The sequence below is a fragment of the Pseudoliparis swirei genome, chromosome 9 (genome assembly GCF_029220125.1).
Source record: "Pseudoliparis swirei isolate HS2019 ecotype Mariana Trench chromosome 9, NWPU_hadal_v1, whole genome shotgun sequence".
NCBI lineage: Eukaryota > Metazoa > Chordata > Actinopteri > Perciformes > Liparidae > Pseudoliparis > Pseudoliparis swirei.
In genome coordinates this window covers 20,787,294-20,813,625 of record NC_079396.1, presented here as the reverse complement: position 1 = coordinate 20,813,625, position 26,332 = coordinate 20,787,294, and the positions used below count along the sequence as shown (strand labels likewise).

Here is a 26,332-nt window from a genome sequence, read left to right as displayed (position 1 = left end):
CAGTGCTGCATCACCTTTTACTTCCACATTTAAAAGACATGTGGTCACATATCAGACAACCAGGGACTTTTAACAAATGTGTGCACGTAAATATAGTTAAACACAACATACAAGTCCTTTCAATAAATCGTCTTAAAGTCCCCAAACAATTGATCTCAAACGTACCTATGACTTTATTCTTTTTGTGAACAAATACTGACATATGATGTATGTGAGTGTATATGTGTGAGTACATGCATGGTGTTTCTTATTTTGTCTGCATGTACTGTACTTATTATGTGAGTGAAAGATAGTGATTTCAGTTGTAGTGCAAGCCCCGCCTCTCGTGTGTCGCATAACGTAGACTGTTTTAGACACAGTACTTCCAGAAACACTCAGAATTCCCCGCTCGCTTCCTGAACTGTTTCCGGATGCCCAACACACGGCTGAAAGGATTTAGGAGACTTTGTTTCTCCAATAGGACCTGGAACACAGGATAAAGCAGCAGTGATAAACATGTTATCGACAGCTTATGTGTTCTTTGCTGTTTAAGGCATTACATTGGTAGAAAGCCCCACCTCTCTTGTCATCCCCCTGGGAAGCAGGCCTGCTCTGACACCTGAGAGAAATACAGGATGAGGTTAGTCTGATATTCGAGATAACTCATGACAGCTTGCATTGGAAAGCACAGGGCTGAAACAAATCCATTTCCTTGTTGACGACCTCATTGCTAGCTGTGTAATCTTCAGGTCTGCAGCAGTTATTCTCTAAAAATACATTTGAGTTGGGCGCAACAGTTCTTTTGTTTGACAGGTGTTTGTATGAGCCATATGTTTCTGTGCATGTCAAACTGTTGGCTAAAGCAACTCCATCAACAACTACAACTACCCGGTCCTGATCAATACCTCCAACTGCCTGGTTCCCCAGTTGTGCCGCTTTGTATCCAACCAAAGAAAAATGGTGACACGGGTATACTTGTGTGTATCAGTTCAAATTTGTAGCACAATGTTTCTGCAAAAACAACAAAATTCCCTGGATAAAAGTGTCTGCAGTGAGCATCAGCACTTTAATGCAAAATGAGCCGAGTGTGTGTGTGTGTGTGTGTGTTTCTTACCGTCTTTGGTGTACTCCCCAGATATCAGAGTGGAATATCTGAGACCAGCACCATCCCGGGAAGGGAAGGTTTGCTCGGAAAGAGACTGATCATCGAGAGCGCCGACTCCTCCGTCCTCGACTGATTCTAGGAATAAAAGAACGACCACACAAAGCTGGTAACACACAACTGACGGGCAAAGATTCACAGGATGTACTTTTTCAAAACTTTTATTTCAGGAATGGGTCAAGTTTATGCTCAATGGTAAACACGTTTAACTTTTTTGATGACATAGTATGTTTTATTACTAAAAATGGTAATCAAGTTGCTGAATAAGTGCATTTCTGTGAATAACAGCCACATAGGAGATATAGGTTTCCACTCACCGGGTCCTGGATAGGGCATCTCCGCAGATTCTGTGATGGGGTGGGCCAGCAGTGGACCGGAGGCCACGAGCAAAAAGGCCCAAGACAGGAGATGGTTACACTTCATCACTACAGGACTCTGTTGTTGGAAGTGTCTCTGATTCCTCAGGTGGAAAAAAGACTTGTAGATGCTCTGTTGGTCCCAACTGGGTTATATACTTCCAGCTGTTGCCTATCCCCCCCCCATTACACACACACGCACACACACACACACTTGCATGCCACGCAGCAGGCGCACACTTTTGCCAGCCAAAACAGCCATCAGCAATATCCATAGTCCCTTCCGTTCTAAGTGTGATAAATCAACAGGCAGTCACAGGTGAATTATGGTGCCGTGGCCAATAGCCTCAAGGTCACACTCATGTTTTACCAGCTCTTCAGCTTGCTTGACTGTTTTACTGTCTTTGTAAATGGGATTGAAGCAGGTGTTTCAGATGTCATGCTCACCAATACCCCATAGGGGAGCAGGTGGAGTAACGGGGCAGCCAAATGACGAATGCTTTCATGCTACGAGCTCATTAAACTCGAGTACCATTTGAATCTTCCTCTTTAATCAAAGCACACAGGAGGAAAAAGCTCCACAATTTGAGCTGCATACAATGCAGTAATAATTCCTAATAAAAATGGCATAATTACTTGCAGAGACTGGTTCAATAGAAAGGCTAAAATGTTGTCGGCCTCGGAGCCTATACGTCATCTGACGTTTTAATGTCCTATGGGTCATTGAATCAGATTGACACGTGCATAATATTTAAAAGGACTTGTTCTGGTAAGATGGTAAACTTGTGCGTTCACTTCCTCTTAGTCATGCAGTAAATCGCAACTTTATTAGAACGTCCAGCATAGATGGACAGAGTCAGAAATCTTTTCCTGTCAATGGAGACCTGGAACAGGTGGAGATAGCAACTAAACAGTCATATTTTGCACCTCTGAATGTAATTTGTATATTTATTAGAAGTGTGACGTCAATGTTAAGTGTCTTGTATGATAATGAGGATCGACGGAGCGACAGTGACATTTCGTTTTATGGCCAGAAGGCCAGACACTCCATTAGGTGTTGCTTTATACCATAAAAAGCTATTAGAATTTATATTCTGTATTAGTCAAGGCCCCGTGGCCAATCACAGTTTATTCAAGGCTCTAAACTAAATGGAGTCTCCTCCATGCTTGCGGTTTATCTCGCTGTATATGGGGTCCTCTTTTTACAATGTTATGAGGATTCTAGATGTCCTTCATGTACAGGAAGTAACTAATTTATTTTAATATATCAGGAAAAGTATTCAAATAATATAAGTGTTTCTAAATAGGATTTATTAACAAATACACGCAGAGTTAAGTTTAGCCTCTAAACTTTGTTTTACGGTGAATGGTCCAGATGTCAACAACAATACTTGATATGTAACTCCATCTGTGATGCTGCTTTTTGATCCGTTGCAGCTCATCTTAGAATTGGTTTACTGTTAATGCCACTTTGCTCTCCAACTTATAATGTATGAATCTCAAGAAAAGTGTCCATTTTGCTTTCGAAACACCATGAAGTCTCGATATAAAAATATCTTAATTGAGAAATATGTCATGTCCTGCTTTCAAAATGTTAAACATGAATGAGAACGAGCATTTGCAGTAAAATATGCTGATGGAGCAAAGGTAGTGCCAAATATAACAAACTTATTAACTCATAAACACATTTAGAGTGTAGAATGATGCCGCATTGACATCCAAATGGTTGAACGTTGTGGCCAAAATGGTGCTTGGTTTGCATTAGCTCACCTGATGGGTGGTTTAAAATAGATATGCAATGTGTTCTATGTTCTAAGTGTATCGTTTGTTTGCCATAAAAAATAAATCCCTACAGTTTTGTAGTTAAATGTACAAGTAAAAACAGAAAAAAACTATATTTCTGAATTGTTTGTACATCTAGTCACAGCAGAATCGGACGGTTCCATTGATGAAAAATTATAATTAGCTTCACCACTGAACTATAACCATGTACACATGATTCAGTTGTGATTCAGTGTTTGATTTATCAACCTGCGATTTCACATTATAACTGAAAATACCTGATTGATAAACATATCCATATAAAATTATAGTTTAGATCTGCTGATCGTCATAGCTCTTGAAGCCACATGTCACATCCAACAGCCGTACTAGTCTAAGCTCTGGGACATGACAGGTTCTTATGGCTTGTTGACAATATTCGGGAAATCTGACTGAAGTGTGTTCAGCCAGTAGAGGGCAACATTACGTCTAGAAAAGCAATTACAATCGCTTATAATAGATCTACTTACAGATGTTCAGCTAATTTGCCTCCATTCTAACCTTCTGAGTGTAGTTTTGAGGGGGAAACCCTTCGTAGACACTTGTCTGCTTTACCCTACTTATTTTAAGATTATTTAAATAATCTCAAATTGACAAAGTCCAAATTGAATCACAAAATCTGCAGCCTTCAAACCCTAAAATGCCCTACAGGCTACACATGATCTTCATTGCTGACATTTACATTCACTTTTGGAAAAATAAAGCGTATGATCTTGAGAAATGGGAATTGTTGTATTATTTTTTACATGTGCATTATACTTTCCAAGATAGTTTCCTGCCTACTTGATTTAATCAATTAGTTCCCTCTCAATCTAAAAGATGTAGATGCACACTAGAAGAACATTTGATATTTTCTCTGGAGTCCACTGACATGTTTTGCCACATCATTCTTGAAGAAATGTTACTTTATTGATCTTGTTCTGAGTTTGTACTTATGGTTGAATGCACTTAGTGTACGTCGTTTTGAATAAGAGCCAGCTAAATGATATATAATGTAATATAAAATGTGCTTTACACTTGTGGTTGCCAAAATAGTTACTTTGCGGTTTTCTCCCCAATATTATTTGCACTTTTAAAATTGTAGTTTATTAAAATAATAAAAAAGACGGACACAAACGCCAGAAGAGTGTGTAATAAGAACAACCGGCTGGTTGAGAGTTGCCTTCAATAACTGTTCGAAAAAAGTGCAATTCAGTGAGCACACGCACAAGTTGCTGCGTTGGTTTGCATGATATTCGAGTTGCAGGCATGTTGTCGGCAAGATTGTGTAGGATGGGTGTGATAATTGAAGGTGAAAGTCTACTGTTGCGTTGCAGGACAGTGGGCCTTCTCTTTACGCTGCCTAATCCGTAGTCGAACCTTTTCTTCTTATTTTTTACCCGAGTCGGTTTTAACCCCGATTATCAGATGTATCTTTGCACTGCTCCATCTCCGTTACAAAATGTGTGAAGAAAAAAAAGCAAAACCGCAAGCAAAATAAGGCAACTTGTCATTTCTTTTGGACGACATCGTGACCGGTGTAGATATGTCTGAGCTTGAAGGAGCACCTGAAGGCATCAGCCATTGAACGCCCCTTCCCAAATGCCGCTGAACAGGAGCCGCGCAGAGGCAGCCGGAGCGACAGACCGCGGGTTAAGTTTGTCCACCCTTGCTTCCCATCACGAGTTGACGTCCGGGGCTTTGTTTCATTCAGCCGACACACCGACGGAGGTTTCGTCTACTATTCACACCGAAAGTACAGGCGTTAGAAAAACGGCCAAGCGCGTTCGTGACATTTGTGGATGAATTGAAGAAGACGCGGAAAGAAAAGCGAGGAAAGAGAGGACTGGAGGGGAAAGTGCGACGGAGCGCGTAAAGTTGACACTTGGCTCAATTGTTTGGTACTTGTTGAAGAGGCTGCGCGTGCACGCGACACCCTGGAGCCTGTGTGTGCGGCAGCGTGCTGGGAACAGGTATGTTATACAACATGGACTCTTCCAGTGTTAGTCTGGTTCCTATTTGTTGCTTTTCCTCGACAAACAAGTGGCGGACTGCAGACGTAACACTGTTTTAATTTATAGTTTGCTGAACGTTGCTGTCAACAGCAACACTGCTGGCGTTAGCTTGGTTGCTGTCAGCAAATACTGTCTGCTGAGTATGATTAGTAATTAACTTTTTTTGTTTTGCATTGACACCCACTGAGAGAAACCAGGTGTGTGTGTTTTACCTTTCACTAATGCTAAGCAAATGTCTCTAGTGTCGTTAGCTTTGAGGTTTATTTATTATTTATTTATTTATTTATTTGTTTATTATCCGGGGACCAGTTGATTAGATTTTGGGATGATTGTTTATTATCCGGGGACCAATTGACTAGATTTTGGGATCGATCTTTGGTGGATGATTGGTTATTATCCGGGACCATTTGATTGTCCATGTTCATAATTCAATGCCCAATCTTGTGATATGCGAAGGTATGCGCTCTACCGAGTGCCCATTCTAGTTCTGGTGTGTACCAATTGCCTTTTAATCCCCAGTTCCCTTAGCCAGATGAAAAACAAATTCTCTTTCTGGTGTCAGGGTCTTCTGTATCACCATGAGGCTGTGACAACACGGGGACAATGATGGCAGAGCTGGAAATTGACCAGTCCAATCTTCCACGTGTCCAAGAAGGTAAGATCATACTCTCACACTGGCTCCATTGTATAGAAACTTTGAGTATGGAAAGTTTGTGCACAATGGTTCATGGTCTGTCGTGGAGAAAAGTTGTTTTCGTTTAGCCCCCTCGGGGAGACCAGAGGTCAGGGTCGGCGACTGAACTGCAGATCTGGAGCCAGTAGAGATGCAGTGTTTAATTCATGGACTCTTCAGCAGAGCTAATAAGAAGGATTTACTTGTCTGCTGCATGCTTTCGAAAGATTAAGACATTTGACAACGTCCTATCGTCTCTTTTTGCACTATAAATAAATGCTCACGGCACCAAACGGCAGCTTTTTTTCTGTGTTTTGACTGCATGCAGCGGAGATGGACCTCATCGTGAACAAGTCGGCTGTGCTGGGTGCAGATAAGGCACGGGATTTGGGAAATGTTATTTCGCATGCACAAAAACAGGATAGAAACCGAATAGAAATGCTGTTCTTATGAACCAAATATTTGTATCCGTTTGCACGCGAGTCTGAAAACAGTCCCAGGTAAGGAATGTCGAGGCTGGGGCCTGGATGTCGACCGTTGACTCGTCTTTGGCAATGCCACGCTAATGAATGAGTGTTTTATCAACGGAGATAATTCAGCACTCTACTTTTGTCTCCATGCACAAAGGGCACACTGTGCAACTTTGCATTTGTATGCTTAATTGAGAAGGGGCCAGTGCCCAAACAAAGCCAGTAACGGCAGCAATAAACTGCTCGTTGAGACAATAGGAGCATGTAAATCAGATGTCTATCTGTGTAAAATTTTGTACGCTCTTAATCTGCTTTCACCAGGCCGATTTGTCCTACTGTGCTGTTGTACCTCTGAGGCACTGGGGTTTTTTGCTTAGCCCACCATTGTGAGTGTTTACGCTTCACGGTCCGTAATTCCCGTGTCCCCACATTTCACTTTTCTCTCACTCCGAGAGACTCACTCAGCCGAGTCAACGATCTCCATTTTCGTGGCCTCCCTTATCAGTTCCTGTTTTGTCCCTCCTCTTGCTGCTCCAGATATAGCCTGATGTGCAGGGGGAATGCAGCTCTCAGAGGAATTTCTGCCTGCCCCCTCCTCCTAATTTCACTCTCAGCAACTGACCCAGAGTCCCATTACCCCCTCACCGCTCTTTGTTCTCCATGAGTTTCACCCAGTTTGAATAGTTTACTAACTCAGCACAGAGTTGTTGGATGGAAAGACACTTATTGGTAATACGTTGTGCATGAAGTGGCAAGCTCGTTAACAGAACAGAGCAGAGAAGGAAAGAGGTTGGTGGGTGGGTGGGTGGAGGATTTTGGCTGAAAATAGCACCCGTGTCATTTTCTTCTTTCTCCGCTTTCTTTGGTTTTGCAGGCACTTGCCACTGCTGCTATCCAAGTAGCTGCGAACATGAAAGAGACGTATCTCTGTCAGTATTTGATTGGCTGTTCCCTCAAGCTGGATGCCTGAGATGATCTGCATCATTTTATTCAGAATGATTGGTTGTCCGTTCTCTAATGTGGGTTGGAGTAGTGCTAAAATACAAAGTACCTGCATTCAACTGAGATTTTGTTACGTCGGCAAAATATAGATATTTTGGACGACCAGTAACATGGAATATTTGTAGAGATCAAGAGGTATTCAAATGGGAAATAATTCCTTTTGTTTTCACTGTTTAGGCTTTGAGGTCAGGCAGTTCTTGGTTTCCTGGTCATAATAATAATATCCCCTTCTCCCACAGTTTCACTGCAGAGACTGTCTGCCCACATTCTACTGGGGGATGCAGTGGGTTGCTGGACAGATTTTGAATTCTTATATAGCCTATTAATGTTGCACGGTGTCTCGATACTAAAAAGTTACTGCGGTACTTGCACGTTAAAAACGATACCATTTTGCACATCTGTAGTATCGATACTTCATTAAAATAGCGCGTGATCAGAGCACACTCACTGTGCCACCCTACTGACTGCAAGGGGGCGGGGCCTCCCAGCGCTCACTCGTGCAAGAGACGGCACTCGTGGCGAGTGATCTGTGAGTGATTTTATTTATTACTATTCTAGATAAATATAGCAGTATCGTATTTGTGGTATCGAATCGTGGTACCGGGTATTATATTTTTGGCAGGTATCGCATCGAAGTTGTAATGGTGGTATCGTGACAACCCTGTCGCCTTTATTCGTGTTGAATGCACTCTTTACATTCGTACCTCTCGGTGGATCTTAGCCTCTGGTGTTCAAACGCCAAAGCCAATTTCTGTTGTCTGCGGGATCCTGGATTTTCTATCCTCTTCGGAAACTGACACGGACTCGCTGGGTACCTCCAGTGCCCTTATTAAGAAGCTTATATAGAGAGGGGGGTGAGTAGAATTTTCTTTTTTAACTCACTCGACCTGAACTCTCTCTGAACACCCTGTCCATCAGAACCTGTTTAGCAGTTGTAATAACACAGCTGTCTGGTCCCTCCCCTATGAGGGTAATGTGACAGTAGTTTTAAAGGAGGTTGGAAAAACAAGTTAACCCGCAATGCAGACACGCCCTCACCCATATGTGTGCGCACGCACACACACACACACACACACACACACAGACGAGACTGTCCTTTTCCTCGATCTTTCCCTCCTTTCTTTCGTTTTGCTTTCCGAGTTGGACTTAAGAGTAAGCTTGTGTTTTGAACAGTCAATTTATCCTGGATAAAAACCCAACGTTCGACTTATTCTCTCCTTCTCATAGACAGACTGGACACATAAGGACGGGTTGGAGATCCATTTAGCAGATCGTCTCTTAAGCTCCACGACAGGTGTAAGTTGTAATGCGTGTCTGTCTTGGTATGGGTTAACTCCCAGTGTATTATGTGGTCATTTATGGGGTGAACAGACCCTTCAGACGGCTTAGCTCTCTATGAACTTTGACTGCTGGGACCCTGGAGACTAAATCATAGCCCAAGAGTTATTCTCAGCAAGAACGTTGTTTTTTTTCCCTCCTTCTTTTTAGGATTTAGAGAATACAGTGTGACTTCATTTTACCACAAGAATGTTTCAGAAGCTGTTTTTTTTCTCTCATTTTTCTATTTACAGAATTGGACGGAGAGGAGCTATCCTCTGTCTGGCTTGTTACATCAACTCGGAAGCAGTTCTATAAGTGTTGACATTGAACATTGCATTGTTCGAGCTGGCTCTTGTAGTTCACATAAGCTACTGCAATAAGAAGAAGAAAAGAGGACTCTGTGTAGAAGAGTATGAATGGGAAACAGTGACATGATGGGTCATTGGGGAATGTATGCGTCTTTAGATTAAATGAACATGTCTAGTTGTCCTAGCGACATGGTGAACACTAAAGCAGTCTGCGATGTTATGGATGGGTCCAATGCTTGACGTTCCGTGTGTTTTCAACTAGCCACACAGATGGTTACAGCGGTCTGTAGGCTCGATGTCCCTCTGACAATGAATCTTGAGGCCACCCATTCGTTCTCGTCACCCATGACACCATCCAGCGAATCTCCAGCTAGTAAGTAAACTTCCAGGGTCTTTGCTTGCTGTTTGTTCATTCACGTGTCCTTAATCTGACAAGGAGATAAACGAGCACAATTGAATCCTTGACCAAACAAACTGAGAATAAATGTCTTGGCTTTGAGTCCTTAACGGCGCCAACAGCGCCGGACAGATTTACACGCACAGTATAGCCGATACTGGTTCCAGTTGTTAAATGGGTTATTCTCGACAACATATCGCATTTATGTGTGTCAACTCTCCTCATAAACCCAATACTTGAGTCTCCTAAGCATTAAGCACATGGATGTAAATGGGGCCTTTGTCTCCACTGAAGTGGCCCTGACTGCCGTTCAGGGGGTTAGTGGGATGACAGGTGTTTTTTAATTGGCGGTGCCTCTGGCTCAGGCCGGAGGCTTTGCCCTCTGCATTGAGCTACATCCCTTCTTAAACACTGTTCTCTGTCCTCCCCCTGGCATTCGGAAGCATTTAAATCCCCTGGATGAAAGTCGGTGATCCGGCGAAGCCGTTTCTTTTCTGGTCACCGAGTTGGCCGCGTGTCTGCAAAGATGGAGGCAGTGGAGAAAAACGGTTTGGCTGAAGCGCCGCTGCCGACTGTCTGTTTATTTTCACCCGAGCACTCTCTGAGTTTGTATGACAGACTCTAAACGCCCGTGCGCTCCGGCACTAAGACGCCATCAAGGTTCGCTTAGGACCACTGTAAACGCGCAGTATGGCCATAGATGAGAATAGCATTCCACAGATGCTCAAGCTATTAAACCCAGTGTTGCAGACCAGAGAGTCATGCCAAGCTGTGGGCATTCGCCACATTATTACCAGAGTCTTAAAATGAGCTCTGGTCAACACACGGCAATTAACCGTCTTGCTGAATGCCGACTTTCCCTTTTCGGCTTCACATGTTTGGGAACATTTCCGTCTATATTTAAGTCTCTGTCTTTCGTCCGCTTTCTCACAAAACGGAACGTGGCTAGACTTTAAGCTCGCGTTAATGGCATGAAACCGATCTGTTATTACCGTATCCAGCAGCAGGTGGTGAGACTATGGGATCACGGGGGGGCGGGGGCTCCGTTTGCCACAGAGTTGGTGTCCAGACGAGAGCTTTTAGCTGAAGCTTTGGGATTTACGACATCCTTACAGATTCCACTCGACATACCATCAGCACTGGCGTCACAGTGGAAATGGTTGCAGGTAGGAGGTCCTTAACTTCATGGTGAGCACACTAGTGAATTTAAAATCATGTACCTTCTCTTTTGAGATCATTGCAACTGCAATTTGAGGATTACACCTTATGCATACACACACACACACGCGCACACAAATGGAGAAAGTTACATTCATACTTGTGTAGGAATGCGGTGGGACCTGTTCCTCTGTCGCTACTAAACCCAGTGACTTTGGGAGGACGGTACACATTGTGTCTTTCTAGAACACGGGCACCCTGTCATGATTGGGATTTTATAAGGCTTTTAAAAATATTTAACAGGTAATTCACACCAGAGTGGTAGATGTTTTTCCCGAACTCCTCTGACCGTTTGTCTGTCAAACGGCCATAATGACACGCAGCACTTTTATCCTGTCGTTTCCCTTCCGACAATGGGCTGAGCCAGAATAATGTCTCATTTCAAGCTGCCCAAGGGCTCAACAGTGGTTCTGGTTGTAGAAAGTGTCCACTTGTAACATTTAGCATGATACTGAGGTGTTGCTTTCCTGTGTTTCAGTGTGCCAGTGTTTCGCTGTGCTGGAGGACGGAGCGTTGGCCCACAACCTGCAGGAGCAGGAGAGTGAGTAGCACAGCTGCACACGGCATGAAGGTGTCGTAATCTGTGTTATGTGGGCTGCTCCCCGGTCTCTTAGTGAATCACTACTTTATACTTGGCAGCTATTGATATAGCCTGAATTACAGATTTACAATAAAAAATCCTCGAGTAAAAGGCTTACCAAGGAAACCAAAAGTAGTTACGATAAACATTTTTTTACCAAGATGTTACTTGTAGCAGTTTTGTTTATATCTTTGGAATTTAGCACAGTAAACAAAGTGACTGGTATTTAAAAAAATATATATATATTTGTTGATCTCATTGAGCCTTTTTTCTCTGCCTTTATAGTCGAGCAATACTATAGCACCAACGTCCAGAAGAACCAGCTGGTGCAGAATGACATCCGTGTAGCAAAAAGACTGCAGGATGAGGAGGAAGAGGAGCGAGCCCAGCAGAGCACCCTCCTCCGACAGGCCTCCAGACAACTGTAGGTGGCTTCTGCCCCCCAACATTCAACAGTCACGAAGCTCACACTGCTGCACTATTCGGATGTGTGTGTTCTCACGTCCTGCATATACCCTGACCCTGCTCTGTATAGATTTACTAAACAGATTTATATTCTCATTTTACATTGTTGTGTGACGTGTTTGTAGTTGTGTCATAAGTGTGATCCGTCTTTCTCCTCCCTGACTGTAGAGAGATGGACGACTTTGAGTACGCCCGTATAATTCAGGACGAGATCCAGCGTGGTGCTGAAGAGACCCGGAGGAGGGAGCAGGAAGATGAGGCGAGTACAAACTGCCGTAAAGTGATTTTAAGTCTGTCAGCATTTGATTCGCATTTCTCTAATAAATATCTAGCAACTCTCTTAAAAAGACGATTCCACTTTCCATGTGGACATTTAATCTGTGCTAAGGGTAGCATTGACCGGAGTTACGCTTTGTTTATACTCGGCGTGGTAAAGCGACGAGCGGTCACAGCGCTTGGTCGTTCACTTCCTGAAGTTTCTTTGCAACTGATAAAAGCGTTTTTCATGTCTAGGGATTATACAAAGAGGGCTAATTTGCTTTTTATTCCTGAAGCTCTTAATTATCTTAATTGGCGTCTATGTTTTTCCAGCCAAATCCAATTGTTTAAACGACATTCGATGTTTTTCTTGCATGTACTACTTTACTTCTTTCTTTCCAAGGCTTGTACAAAGGCAATAAAGGATTCAATAAATATGTGATGAGATAACAGATAATTACAACCCCTTTACAGCGTTGTAGAGCTTTTGCCCGTCACACCTAGTTTATGGGCATATCTATGGGTTACAATCGTTATCTTTTGGATTCTTCACAGTACATTTTGTCAGTACGCCCTCCGGCTTACGAAGAATAATGCAGCTCCTCCGTCTACACTCGACGCATGTCTGCAGAGGTTAGACTAAACGATGAATACATGCTCCAGTTGGTTTTATGCATAATTGTTCAAGTTTAAATGCTTTGGTCAGTATAACCAAGTGTAAAGGTCAGTTATGACACCGCATGAATTTGCACCTACTTGTCAATGATTCACTTGCCACCCACCTCAATATGATAAATCTTTTCAATGGGAAATCTGCACCCATCAGTGTCTGAGAAGAAACTGATTTATAGAGTCAGCAGGCAGCTAGTCAAACTACTATTCTTTACTATAGCTCTTTAAATAGATGGACCCCATACTTTGCACGCCGTCTACAGGCCGACTAAAAAGTGAAGCCTAAATGATGCATTAAGATGTTTTTATTTCATCTAATTTTTCTGTTACAAGTCAACCTGTGCATGAATACTACAAACACAATGCTAATGTATCCTCCTTTACAGTGCACCACAATAAAGCAGTAGCTATATGGATGAGATGGGGCGGGTGAAAACGCTAACCTCCATCATAATGGCTCGACACACCATCTTCCACTAGAATCGGCCAGATTTAAAAGTCAAGACCTTATTCAATCATCATTCAGGCCGTCATGTGGGCTTGAATCTGTGCCAGCGTGCACTGCACCAAATCCAAAGAAACTCCTTAAAGTTTAACTTGCCCATTTGTTTTAGGCAATGGGAGGAAACTCAGTCCATCATATGCTATGATGTAATAGAGAGAGAGAGAGACCCCTTGGATGACTTGTATATGGAAGTCACCTATTTATCTTTTTTTTTTATTTTTTATGAAAGATTAGCTTTAAACCAGAAGTTGTTCCAGCCAATAAGAAGACACAAATGTGACCGCGAAGGTAGGAAAGTTAAATATTAGCTTGCTCTTAAAAGAGGAACCAATCCTTTCCGGTGGGTGTCAAGTTGCTGTCAGCAACCAGAGCGAGACACGCTTCTCAAGCAGTTAGAAAACAGAAACTTGGACAAATGATGACTATGATCGACTGAAAGTGATGCTCCACCACCGATTCATCTTCCGAGCACCAAATGCTAACCCACTGTTGGCCTGAACGTTTGTTAAAAGTTGGTAGTTTTTAGAATACATCCTCAAACCACTGTTTTTATGGATGATGCTGTAATGTGTTATCAGAATCTGTCAGGTGGTGCACAAAGCAGAATATAGCTGCTGTGTGTCGATGGATTCATGATTGTGTGCGTCTCAAACTGCATGACTGCAGACAGAACCGGGCCTAATCTAGAACCCGCGGCGGCTAGCGCCAGCATTATCTTTATTCTTTACATTATCATTCAGCGCCGGGTCTCCGAGTCTTATATGGCAACTGGGACATACTTGTGTATCATTTAATTAGCTCCCTGTTACCAGCAGGTCAGGGAGTATCATACGCTTCACTTTGCTCTCTCTCTTAAGACCAACTGAATCCGTAATGAATGGCGGTTGCAGCAAAGTGCTGCTCTGGGCCTCTGATGTCTCCACCGTGCCGAGAGAAGGCCGCATGAGCAAAGTCAGCCGTTGCACCGAGATGCGGCCTGTCAGCCACCCATCCGGATGACGGCTCAAGCAATTCCTCTGGGGGTTGATTCCAGACATGGACCATCAACCTCTCGATAAACAACACAGAACACACACGTGTGTGTGTACAATTAGCCACATTGGATGTGCACACTCGACATGTGTTGTTTGAGAAGAGGCAGGTTTAATACAAACCTATAATATAATCTTGTTGTCGAGATAATGCTGTGTTGGTTGACACTTGTTTTCCATTTTCCGGAGTCCTGATTTGTGAACTAGATCTCTCCTCCGTGTTTTAGATGCAAACACATTATTTTTACAACCCAAACGCAACGGAGCAACCATATGGTTCCCATCCATCACGGCTCCCTCGTTGTTCCGATGTGCACGCAGAAGCCCCGCCCCTCAAAAACGTCTGCATTTATTAGTATTTTTACAGCAGGCATGTGCATTTCTGAACAATCGGTTTTACTCCAAAGAAGAAATCGGACGGCCTCCCAATAGAAATACAAAGAAAAATAGCTTTTTGAGCAAATGTTGAGCCGCGTAAGAAAGAGTCCGCGATGCCCTGAAGCTCCGCAGCTGGCCTTGCGGCGCGGTCTGCGGCACTCGGCTGCTCCAGCGAAATATTTTCCTTTACCCTGCAGTTTTCTTTTGAGAGGAGGCTGCCATGGACGGGCTTACACAAGCGCCTTGTTTGGTGGATGTGAGGTTTGGAGACTGTGGGTAATTCATCATTGCTCAAGGGTTAGGGTTCGACCAACACGAGGGGTCTCCTCTCCACTCCGACCCAAATGGACATTCACCTCGCGGGTTAACATGCGCTGATGGGCTACGCTGCGAATGGTACGATAACGCACCTGATCCCGTGCGGTCGTCATAATCCTTTTACGAGCGCTGAGTCCCGTTAGCTTACCTTCCCTTAACGACTGGCTGATCAGATGTGTTGATTAAATATTTGCCTCCCTGTAGATTCGGTCTTTAATAAAGGAACAGAAGGCATCAGGCGGTGCGTTTCTAAAATGCCAGATCCCTGTGGCTGACACACACACACACACACACACACACACACCTATTGCTTAACAAAAGTATCTGCGTTAGCTTTTAGTTATGATTCATGTTGCACATGCAGCCTACAGAGGTATTTTTAATTGTATTTAGTGGTAGAATTTGCTGGTTTGTAGAGAACATAATTAGCACTAGACTTGTTTTGTGTGTGTGTGTGTGTGGGGGGGGGGGGGGGTTCTCCTTCAGAGAGCAGTCAAGTATAGCAGCTCTATTAAGAGCAGGCATTCCTCCTCAGTGACGTGGCGTTTCTTCAAAGGAAACGGTTCTGTTGACCTGCTTCTGTCGGCGGGTTTCTCCCGGTCCAGAGTCCCGAGGAGATTAAACGCGTGAGAGTCTCTTGTTGAGCCTCCGACTTTCCACCCAGGCCGCCGCCGCGGCCCCGTCTGAGGTCATTAGTTTGGCCACCCAGAGCGGAGATGTCGGATCGCGTCATTGTGGCACTGCGTCGCCCAACATGGCTCTGCATCGGATGACGCCTTCGCCGTGGGCGTGCCAGATGTAGATTATTGTATTTGCTTTGTTTGTTTTGAATTTGTGAGCCTCCGTGTTTCATGTCTTGTTGGTTGCTTGACGATGTCCAAGAGTCTCCTGAATGAGGATACTCACTATGAGTTTAGTTTGTGCGCCCATTGAAAAGCATCAGTGTTGTATCAACCTTGTGCATGTGATCCTATCTCTGTTTTGAGGTTTGTTTTGTAACATCTGCCTCTTGGTTAACTCTGACACATTTACAGAAATGTTTTTTTATTAATGTGCACTGTCCCTTATAAAATAAACCAAAGTCAAAAAAGATGGATCCTCTTCTCGATGTCAACTGCTAACGGGGTCGAGAGTCTGCTCCACGTCACATTGCATGTTGTCACTTGAAAGCTAACAACACATATATCAAATCAAAGGGAACTGAGGCTGTTTATGGCGAGCAGTGTGGTGAGGTCCCACAGACAAAGCGGTGTAGTTAGAAATGCTCTTTTACTGATACAGTAAAATAAAACTCCTTTACTGTGACAGCAGTTTGGGTTCATTGTGGAAAGAACATGACGGCAAATATGAGTCCTTCATCAAAAGTCTCCTGAAGATTTAGTTGTGATTGTTGAGTGTTATTCTGCCACCTGCTGGTTGAACACTGCACAGTATTTATCGTGTCAGAAAATAATTAGTTTAGTTTCATTATTAGCTTTGCTGTGATAACTTAATTTAGTTGATTAAAATATGAGCCAAATGAAAGTTATCATTGGCAGTTATTACACTCTAATCTAGCTGGAAATTCTTCTCAAAGCCTGAAAAGAGTAATATATGTTGTGTGTATTTGCTTATTTGACCTCCATTTCTCTGATCTTCGTTCAGCCTAAGCTCTAAATGGGTTTCACGTTATGCTTCATAATGCAAACGCGCGTCTGTCTCCACAGGAAATAGCCAGACGAATGCAGGACGAGGAGACGCAGAGCCTCTCGAGGGTCAGCAGAGGGCAGGAGGGCCATCGTCAAGGTTAGCCTTTTCATTTATTTATGCATTTGTTTTATTTCAATGCATTATACAACATTAGTTAACATTCCTAACATACTTATATCTCTTGGATACGTTTTAGGAGTTTGCTTATTTAAACTGAATTTGTTTATTTGTCACTTGCATGAAAGCAGGACAAAACCCAGAGCACGCCCCGCTCCTCTCTCCTCATTGCTCCTGCTTATTATTGTTCCATGCAAGTCATTCTCCACATTACAGCCGCATGAGATAAAGCTCAAACCACAGTATATTCTTCTCTCCATAGTGTGTGTTCTGAATGCAACATGTTAATGTTAGCTTTGAGATATCACCGTTTATCTGCATTTCAAAAGCTTTAGTTGTGTCTAAAACATTCAAATAAAAGGTCGAACAAATTGTGCTAAGTCACATGCTGCTTTTTTTTTTTTTTTTAAGTGATGCGTTGCCTCATAATTACCTGCAGTTCTGTGTTGGTACCTGCCAACAGCCTCACCATCCTCCTTGCTCTTGTGTTTGCATGTTCGGCATTACTAAAGGCAGCACATCCCCGCGCCAGCACACACTCGGTGGCCTTCACCAAGGAGAGGCGCAGTACCCGTCTCCCACCACCAGGTGGCAATGCTCTACCTCTCACACCCATGCAGACTTAACTGGGCCTCTGGCGGACTCTCCTCGGGGGTTAGCTCAGAAAAACACGACTTCATGGTCAAATCAAGGACACACCGATTACATCAGGGGTGAATCGGAGGAGTGTGTGAGTCAGGATTCAGAGGACTCGGACACCTTTTATTCACCACAGCACTCCGTCGGCTCCCAGAGACTGAACGAAAGACGCAAGACGGCGCCCCCTCGCCGGCGGGCGCCGTTGCATCAGCCGCGAGAAAGAAACTACAGGAGCCTTGACTCTGGCAGCAGCCTCACAGAGGAGGAGAGAGGAGGATGGACTGAGAGCCATCATGGAAACGGTGACCGAGAGACGAGGAAGCCGAGGAATTTGGATCGGGAAAGGAACCGTAGAGAGGTATCTCAGAGTTTCCACAGCAGCAGAGGTCAGGATAGAGATTGCAGGTCAGACCAAGTAAGAGAACGGCGCAGCTTTAGTCGCAGTGAATCTGTGAGGATTCACGACGGGAGCCAACGCAGTCACGACTTGGCGAGGACCCGGAGCTACACGGAGAACCCAGACAAACGCGTCCGTTTTCAGGAGCACACCAGGAGCTCTTTCAGGCAGCAGGGGGAAACCGCACGGGTCTGGGCGATGCTGGGCCAGGTCCTCAGAGAGAGGGGCGTGCCCGTGAGGTTCGGCAGCAGCGGGGCGCCGCTTCAAATCCGGCCTCAAAGCGCAGACGGCCAGGCGCTCCACGGGCGAGAGGTCTCCCGTAGCGACTCCCAGCCACATCAGAGGGCTTTCCGCCGAGCCGCCGCCGCCAGGCACAGTTTCCATGGAGACATCCGGGAGAGGAGGAGATGCCAGGAGAGCGGCGGGAGAGATCACAGGGAAGACGGGGACCGGCACGGCGACGACGCGCCTCGCGATGGAAACGCGTGCGAGGTCACCCGCGGGGACTCCCGTCTCGCTCCGAGAGAACGGGGAGGCAGCGGCCGGTGGAGAGAGCACCGGCCCACGAGCGATAACGAGAGGAATGCGAATGATCCCAGGGTCGAGAGGACAACGAGCCAACGCCGGTGTCGGCACAAGACCATCGAAGAAAGGTTAAGCTCTGAGGAGGAGGAGGAGGAGGAGGAGGAGGAGAGGCCCTGTCCCAGAGCCCCACGGCGAACCCAAAGCCTCAGCAGCAGCAGACGGGCTTCAAGCGGGGTTGGGTCGAGGCGCGTGGCAGCAGGTAACACAGCCAGCTCCGGTCTGCAGAGGGAACGCTCCCAGCGCTCCCAGCGCTCCCTACCTCTGCGTGTAAATCTGCTCCTCTCCTCTTCCCTCAATCGTCGTCTAATCTGACCAGGTGTGGGCTTTGACGGTGACTCCGGGTCTCTTTCTGACGTGGGACATTTCCCTCTCTAATTCCAGTCGTCCTGAAAATGATCTTCAGTGTGTGTGCGTTCACTCTCCTCTTCCTCCTTCCAGTGTTGATGTAGTGAGTGGAATGGGTCCCGATGAAGCCGAGCAGCATGCCCTCGCACGCTGCGGCCGCTCGGCTCCCGGGGGTGATTCAAACGTCGCCGGTCTTTGTGTGTTTCTGCCTCCGTTTCTGAGCCCCGATTTTCGTTTTTCGTTACGTTACCGATGGTGTGCGTCAGTTCCTTTTTTTCTTTGACACGCGTCCCACTCGCCCTTAGGAGCGCCGCGGCAGCCAGAGCCAGGCGAGCAGAGCCTGGACATGGGCGAGCTGCGGCAGGTCCTCCAGGACGAAGAGCTGGCCCACAAGCTGCAGGAAGACGAGGACAGGCGGCAGAGGAGGAGGAGGGTACTTTGGGGATTCACGAGGAGACGGGACAGAAGGACGGATTCTTCTCGTTTCATTTTGTTCATACTTTTATGCTTTTTGTTTTTGCAGAAGTCCCACCCCTCTCCATGTAGTTTCTACCCAGAGGGAGACTTCCGAGTAGCTCAAGTGGCGCAGGATGAGGTACGATGAACTGATGCATCAACATGCAGCTCACGTTTTAATAGCCACCTGTGGAACGATCCATCGCCGTGTTTGTTGCGCCAGGAAATCGCACGCTTTATGCAGAAGCAGGAAGTGAAGGCAAAGCGAAGATCTCGCGAGCTGGAGGGCTCGTCCTCGTGGCGCGAGCACCGAGCGGCGGTCGGCGATCACGACCGGCGGGCCGCGAGAGACAGACCGGTAAATGTGTCGGAGACTCCTTCGACCGTACATATCCCGGATTTTATAATCCGTTTCTTTTTTTTTTAAGGCGCTGACATGAGTTCTCCTCCTTTTGCGCACTTCTCTGCAGGTCCAGCGAGAGAGGCTGGACTCGGAGGGCCTCCCCTCCCCCGCTGAGGACTGCTCCCCAGAGAACCGGCCGCCCAGCCCCTTCGCCACTCTACCGTATGGGTCCCTCCACGAATGCGCCTGAAGAACCTCCGTGAGCACAATGTCGTTCTCCGACTCTGAACGCTGACTTGCGTCTTCTGCGTCGACAGACACGCCCAGCACGTCAGGAACATCGCGGAGGAGCTGGACCCGACCTTCCAGGCCCGGAGGCAAAGCACGGAGAGCCTCGGAGGGGGACCGGCAGGTACCGTAAGCGGGACCGTCGAGCCCGAGGATGACACCGTTAACCCAATGGGTGCACACTCACATCCTATTTCCTTCGATATAGGTCCGACCTGTCAGTCGCTCCCCAGGCCTCAAGCGGGCTTACGCAACCTACTGGAGGAGGCGACCTTCATCCCGCCCACCAAGCGGCAAACGGACAAATCGGGACGGGCGAAACCCAAAGAGAAGAAGGAAAACTGCAAGCAACAATAATTTGACAGATGCTGTCGGAGTGCATATGTGTATATAAAATACCACCAAATATCAGTTAACTATATTACTTTGAGGTTAAAGCTACCCCTACGAGCACTTTAGAAGAAATGACATTTTATATTTCTTGATCATGTGAATTATGACACTTGCCTTTTTTTTTTTTTTAATTCAAAGGGAAAATGGAGGTGTGTCGAAGTTGTTTGAATTCTTCAGTGTTAGTGATACACAATACTTTCTTAAATTATATTTGTATTTTTTATTTGTCTTTGTTGAGCAGTGAGCGTCCATCCGTCGTCTCTCATCACTTAGTTTGACCTTGTGGACGCTCCTCAGTGACGCCGCATCCAAAAGGACAGAAACTGAATTTACTTTGATAACTCTTGAACCTGAATGATGAGTTTTTGGACGAGCTACTTGAAGATATCCACTTTCAGATTGTCTGCCACATGTGTGTCCATGCAGCTTGGCAGCCATGTTTAAAATAGTCCAATGACAATCACATGAAGGTGTTTGACTCCTAATGAAAAGCATCTTACAACAATCATCAAAGTAGATGTTACTGTGTATATCTCACAAAGGGATCAAAGATCCACTTACTAGCCTTATTCAGAGGTGAAGGCGTCGTGTCACATGACACCTGAGCCGGCTCCTTCTGCCGAGTGAGTTCAGTTGAAAAGCATAAAAAAAGCTTGTAAGTGGAACTTAAGCTCAAATTATTTAGTTCAGATCACATTTATTGTCCAAATGTGTTTACTTCACCAGGTGGGTCATCAGTCTTGAAACGAGTGTCACTTAATATTATTAATGCATATTTAGAAATACGTCTTCTAACAAAAGATGTTTGTATGTTCATATTACTCCAACATTTAAAAACACTTGTTTTTCTTTTTTTACAAATGAAGTATTCCACTGCTGAGTGGACCACTATGAATGAAATTGTTCTGTATGAAAGGGCAACAAATAAAAATGAAAATTCCAATTTTATTGGCTTTAAAAAAAAAATGTTGTCTATATGTACAATGTAACAGAATGCAGTGTAATCATGGACAGCGCTGAACACGTATATAAGCACATCTTGTAAAAAAATATACATTTAAAAGGCACAACGATGCATTTACATACCAAACAAACCAGAAGTGCATCTATTTAATCAAATATCCGATGAAGTGCTCCAGTTCTTCTCGACCGTACTGCGGTGACTCTTCTCAAGGCAGCACCTGTGGACTTTGTGGTCTTCTGTCAGTCGTCACTTTGCTCCGACGATGACTCACACACTCGCTGAGGCATTACTCAAGGTGTGGAGCAACATGTTCACCCCAAAGCCCACACGGCACATTCATCACATGTTCCATTTCAGAAGGAAAAGGGCCGCCATGCGTCTGCAAAAGAAGGTTCCACTGTCGGCTGTCGCTGCCCCCTCTGTGCTGGAAGAGAGCGACTACAGGAGGGGGGGGAGGGGGGGGGGGGGGGGAGTCCACATGACCCACATGACCCTTGAGCCTAACTCCCAGGTGACGCACAAGGTAGGAATCTCAAGCATCTACGAGCAGCACATGACGAATCACATGTGAACTTTAGTCGTAATGATTATTCCGCTGGGCACGTCCCGACTTGCTTTAACAAGTGTTCAACTATTTATAAAAAGATTTTAAAAAGCCCACGGTGCTGTAGATTTGGAGATTGTGTCGCGTGGATTCCCCTTAACATATCATTGCATTACTTATTAACAAAAATGGAAACTCCCTTCACGAGTCACCAGTGAAGTAGGAACTTCCATATAGTTCCTGGTAACATTGGGGAGGGAGGAGGAGGCAATGTGCCACCTCTCTCTCTCCAACAGGAGAGCTTTGTTTACAAGAGCATACAAAGCTCTTATATACTCATTGAAACACTTTAAATGTTGGTAAGAAACCAAAACACACACAAAAACTATCTAAGTATGACATACTAAACGTTTCACCACATCACCAACATTGTTGTTTCACACAGTCCATTGGCCACAAGTTCAGTTAACTTGTGTGAAAATAGTTCTTTTTGTTGTGCTATTTTTCGGTTTCTAAAGGACGTCACAGGATTCTGTTTTGTCGTTAATGATCTGGTGTCGACTTCAATCCAATAAAACCTTCCACGGCGAGTCGTTAGGAATATTACACGTTTCAAGCTCAACCGAAAGAGAAAAAACACAGTTTCGCCGTCTGCTGTCATCACACGGATGTTTTTCCCCCATCCAGAATTCCCCTTCCACTCTGCTTATGTCAACAGATCCCTGTAATCATATCCTATTGGCTCGGGCCGCTCCATTTATTCCCAGGAGCTTTGGTTACTCTTATTAAATGAGAAATAGGGCAGGGTAAAACATTTTTTTTAAAGACAGAGGGGTAAACGCATTGCTGTCCTCCAAACGTACGACTCGCTATCGCAAATAAGGACCCCGTCTTATTCAGGATATCCTGTTTCTCTTCACAGGGTTCAACAGGAAGTTGAGTGTGGCGTTCCAGCCCCTCACACGATGAGCTGCTGCGAGGACTCTGAGCCGCTGCCCTGCTCCTGCTCGGCCTCGTGGAAACTGCACTCGACTGCTATCAATGTCCTGGGATCATCGTCATCGTCATCGTCATCTATAACGCAAAGAAAGATGATCAGATTCCTTTTCGTTTTATGAGATCGGCGTGATAAATATCCCGTACCATCACAATCGGTGATGTGATATGGTCGACATAATCTTTTAATAATGCATCGTGGAGTCCGGGGGTAATTACCTGTAGGGGTTCTGATTATCGGTGTCTTTGGGATCGGCTTTTCTTCTCCCGCCTTTCTTTTCTTGGCCATAATGATGCTGATGGTGATGATGACGCCGAAGGCCATCAGCACGACACTGGTGACCACGGATATGACCAATGGCCAGGACTGCTCTGTGGGATCTGACAGAAAAAAACAGCAAGAAAGTATAGCATTTAATATACACTGTATATATATATATATTATTATTATTATATTAATATATATATATTTTAATATAATAATAATAACTTTATTTATTTGTTTAAAAACAAAGTTTACAAAGTGCTCTACAGAGAGTCAAGGCAAAACCAATAGAATGGTAAGATCCAAATATAAAGTGTAAAAAATAAAATTAAAATAAATAATGAATTAATTAAAAAAACAGACAAACTAAATTAGGGGAACCAAAGATCTGCATAAAAGGACGACATCACCTAAAAGCTGTTCTATAAAAATGGGTTTTAAGAAATTATTTAAAAGAAGAACTCCAGCGCAGCAGCATCCCGTCCTACCAGGTGTCTTCACGTTGTGCACCGGGCCGACTGAGACATTAGCACACGTTATGTCAGAAAGGGCATCTCCCGTGGCCACGATGATTTGTTCTGGATCGGGACACCTTGGAGAAAACAAAAGATACCAAAACTCAGTCAGCACAACGACAATGAAATATGGCTACGCGATAGTGTACAGTTGTTTTTCTAAGCAGGTAACATCTCACTTGGTACTCCAGGGTTTACACATCTGGTGGCTTTGGTCATTGAAGGTTCCAGCTGGACACGTTCTGCATGAACCTGTTCAGAACCCATCGGTTGGTTTGCCACAGAACATTAACCTGTTAATGTAATGTGTGAGCGCGTATGTGTGTGTGTGTGTCTTTTCTTTAGTCGTACTCACGTTTCTCTGCAGGTTCCTGACCTTTGTCACACCTCTCGACGCAGAAGGAGCAGCGGCGGTCCCCACAGGTGAGCCCCTCTTTGCAGCCGCATTGCGTGTCGCTCGTGGCCGTGCAATGTTTCACATAAACCTGGGCACCTAGGGATGTAATATGAAGATATTGAAAGAGAGTTGTAATAAATAAATAAATAATAATAATCAGATTGTAGGACAAAGAAAGTCTTTAAAAAAGAGTTTTCGGATGTGCTAACATACCTACACACTGTGTACAGCTGGTACACTTGTAGTTTTTAGACTTCCCAGAAAATGTCCCGGGCTCACAGGGGATACAAAGGTCTTTCGGGCGTGGGCCACAGTCGAGGGCCAGGTGGTGTCCTACAAACAAGGTCAAAGGTTAAAGGTGAACAACTATGCTCTTTGTGACATAAATGTATTCGACAGCTCCGAGTTATTTGCCTCGTCAGCTGCACCAAACACGCTGTTGGTCTTTGTTGTGGTATTAGCTGAAAAACCATTGAAACTATTTTTGGTTACACGTCACCACAGAATTAGAGCTCAAAGCGCTTTTTTTCTGTCTTTTTTCTTTTTACCTCTACAGGCAAAAAGCACCAACGCCTCAGAGTGCATATTGATTTGATTATGGAATAACTTGCTATTTCTTCTTCCCCTTCATGAATACATGTATGCAGTTCATTAAGAACAGCGCTGTTTTATTTGTGAGACTTTTTAAAACCCCAGTATCAGCGCCAGGATATGAATGATATATGAAGTATAAAAAAAACAGCACTTTTTATATTTCAAAACCATAGAGCACAGGTGTCAAACATAAGGCCCGCAGCCCGAAACCGACCCGCCACGTCATTTTATGTGGCCCCTGATGGCTTGAAAGACACATGCTCACCTTTTCTTAACCGTGTTTTTCCCGATTTTGATTGACCCGATTCAATATAACGACCCATGTTGGCCAATTTGACCCGATTCAATGTTTAATGTATTCATTCTTTGTTTAAAACACAACAAAACAAAGTACCTCACACTTAAACTTGGAAACAATTATAATAAATAAATTTTTGGAATTTTTATTTAGCTGGGGTCATATTGACCTCACAATAAAAAATGTTAGTATAGTAAATAAAACAGGAGGGTTAAACATTTAATATAATAATCATTGACGATGAGCGACAGGAAGGTGAAATGATTGAATGGGGTCATTGGCCCCGAAGGCAACACAAGGGTTAAGAAATGGAAGAAAAATGCTTTTATTTTGAAGGTTTCGAAATAAATGCATTTATGTTATAATATTAGAGACATTTTCTTTTGTACAATATTTCTACACTCAAATAAACAATAACCAAATGCAAAGAGAGTTATTGAACAATATGTTTGCGAGTTATTTATACAGTGTTACAGTTACAACCCTTTGAGGGCAGCCATGATGCTGATGTGGCCCACGGTGAAAATGTGTATGACACCCAGAGATGTCGTTACCCCCTTGTGTTACTCACCGGGATAACACGCTTCACAGCAAACATTGTCCCCGCGTTGTGTCCACTTCACGCAGCCTCGGTCCGTCTGCACAACGCTGCACACGCAGCCCTGCAGCAGCAGGGAGAGACCCGCCGCCCAGGAGAGAGCAGCCATGTTGTCGTCTGCTCTCCACGGGAAAGACCAGAGGTATTAATCCAAATCCCAGAAATATCCCAGGTGCCTAAATTATTCTTAAGAAAATGCACTTTTCTCTCTCTCTCTCGAAACTTGTAGCTTTAACTCTTAAACACATGAATAGTTCTTCTTAACCCGAAAGCCTCTCAGCTGTAACGTTATGGTGTGGGGAAATGAATGATGCCATGAAGAAATGTGTCTGTGCTGTGGCCTCTGTGCTCTCCAGATCACAATCCGCCCACAGACAGATGAGCTCTATTCATAGTCGGGGGGGGGGGGGGGGGGGGGGGGCGTGTCTTCAAGTATAGTCTCGTTTGTAAATGACTCATTTACTTTTTTTGTTTGACCTACTCTACTGTGACTGCGATTCATTTTAATTGCATGCTAATACAATGACATTTGTTGTGAGGAAAAAAAAATTTAACGGCATGCTATATTATATTATTTTATGTGATTAGTTATGACATACTATCATATTACTTTTATTCTGACTCCTTTATGGCATACTAATTACTTTTTTTTAAAGCATGCTATAACATTACTTTTATCTGACTTTTTCTTTTAAGGCATATTCTCCTCTGAATATTTATGAACTTTTTTGGCATGCAAAGTATTTTTTTTGTATGTCTTATGTTTTGCCTCTTTTTTGCAAGATGTATGTTTGTTTAACATATGCATTCTGAATGTTTCAGCATATTATACTATTACATCTTTAATTTTGTTTTTGTTTTGCAATAACCACGGCAGTACTTTTTCATTTTGTTTACGTACTATTCGCTTTTTATGAATTTTTGCTACATATTATATTATGAATTATTATGAATTTATTTTCAAACTTCTATCAAATAACCTTGTCTTTTTTTCGACATTCT

General features: G+C 44.3%; 3 protein-coding genes across 8 annotated transcripts; 1 reads left to right on the top strand and 2 right to left on the bottom strand.

The window, feature by feature from the left end:
- Window positions 1–307: 307 nt before the first annotated feature.
- Window positions 308–1,613, bottom strand: LOC130199343 (urotensin-2-like). Its single transcript, XM_056422751.1, has 4 exons — window positions 1,459–1,613; window positions 1,094–1,219; window positions 558–598; window positions 308–463 (listed from the first exon to the last, which is right to left on the bottom strand). Exons 1-4 carry the CDS (start codon window positions 1,562–1,564, stop codon window positions 350–352), a joined length of 387 nt encoding a protein of 128 aa, XP_056278726.1. The 5' UTR covers window positions 1,565–1,613; the 3' UTR covers window positions 308–349.
- A 3,321-nt stretch (window positions 1,614–4,934) lies between these two features.
- ccdc187 (coiled-coil domain containing 187) lies at window positions 4,935–20,282 on the top strand. Of its 6 annotated transcripts, none has more exons than XM_056422733.1 (14): window positions 5,878–5,967; window positions 8,685–8,751; window positions 9,348–9,458; window positions 11,179–11,241; window positions 11,566–11,704; window positions 11,914–12,004; window positions 16,614–16,692; window positions 17,226–18,533; window positions 18,985–19,112; window positions 19,203–19,274; window positions 19,359–19,493; window positions 19,606–19,700; window positions 19,796–19,890; window positions 19,975–20,282. In XM_056422733.1, the coding sequence occupies exons 3-14, from the start codon at window positions 9,356–9,358 to the stop codon at window positions 20,121–20,123; spliced, it is 2,457 nt and encodes an 818-aa protein (XP_056278708.1). In that variant the 5' UTR covers window positions 5,878–5,967; window positions 8,685–8,751; window positions 9,348–9,355; the 3' UTR covers window positions 20,124–20,282. The 6 variants fall into 6 exon arrangements, with proteins under 6 accessions (XP_056278710.1, XP_056278708.1, XP_056278706.1 ...); XM_056422731.1 differs by having other exon boundaries at window positions 8,685–8,753; window positions 9,029–9,458; XM_056422734.1 differs by lacking the exon at window positions 5,878–5,967 and adding an exon at window positions 6,314–7,986.
- Window positions 20,283–20,521: 239 nt separating this feature from the next.
- On the bottom strand, window positions 20,522–25,638 carry tnfrsf9a (tumor necrosis factor receptor superfamily, member 9a). Its single transcript, XM_056422746.1, has 7 exons — window positions 25,304–25,638; window positions 24,054–24,173; window positions 23,799–23,936; window positions 23,623–23,695; window positions 23,417–23,520; window positions 22,883–23,044; window positions 20,522–22,741 (listed from the first exon to the last, which is right to left on the bottom strand). Exons 1-7 carry the CDS (start codon window positions 25,437–25,439, stop codon window positions 22,626–22,628), a joined length of 849 nt encoding a protein of 282 aa, XP_056278721.1. The 5' UTR covers window positions 25,440–25,638; the 3' UTR covers window positions 20,522–22,625.
- Between the last annotated feature and the right edge of the window lie 694 nt (window positions 25,639–26,332).

Bases quoted from the DNA above. Each gene is read 5' to 3' on its own strand.
- LOC130199343 (XM_056422751.1), bottom strand. From the start codon at position 1,564: ATGAAGTGTAACCATCTCCTGTCTTGGGCCTTTTTGCTCGTGGCCTCC. The intron at 1,220-1,458 runs GTGAGTGGAAAC...TTTTATTCCTAG, and splicing joins GATGCCCTATCCAGGACCCG to AATCAGTCGAGGACGGAGGA. The intron at 464-557 runs GTGGGGCTTTCT...CCTGTGTTCCAG, and splicing joins CCAGGGGGATGACAAGAGAG to GTCCTATTGGAGAAACAAAG.
- ccdc187 (XM_056422733.1), top strand. From the start codon at position 9,356: ATGGTTACAGCGGTCTGTAGGCTCGATGTCCCTCTGACAATGAATCTT. The intron at 18,534-18,984 runs GTAACACAGCCA...ACTCGCCCTTAG, and splicing joins GTCGAGGCGCGTGGCAGCAG to GAGCGCCGCGGCAGCCAGAG. The intron at 19,494-19,605 runs GTAAATGTGTCG...ACTTCTCTGCAG, and splicing joins GGGCCGCGAGAGACAGACCG to GTCCAGCGAGAGAGGCTGGA.
- tnfrsf9a (XM_056422746.1), bottom strand. From the start codon at position 25,439: ATGGCTGCTCTCTCCTGGGCGGCGGGTCTCTCCCTGCTGCTGCAGGGC. The intron at 23,937-24,053 runs GTATGTTAGCAC...TTACATCCCTAG, and splicing joins CAGCTGTACACAGTGTGTAG to GTGCCCAGGTTTATGTGAAA. The intron at 22,742-22,882 runs GTAATTACCCCC...TTTGCGTTATAG, and splicing joins GATAATCAGAACCCCTACAG to ATGACGATGACGATGACGAT.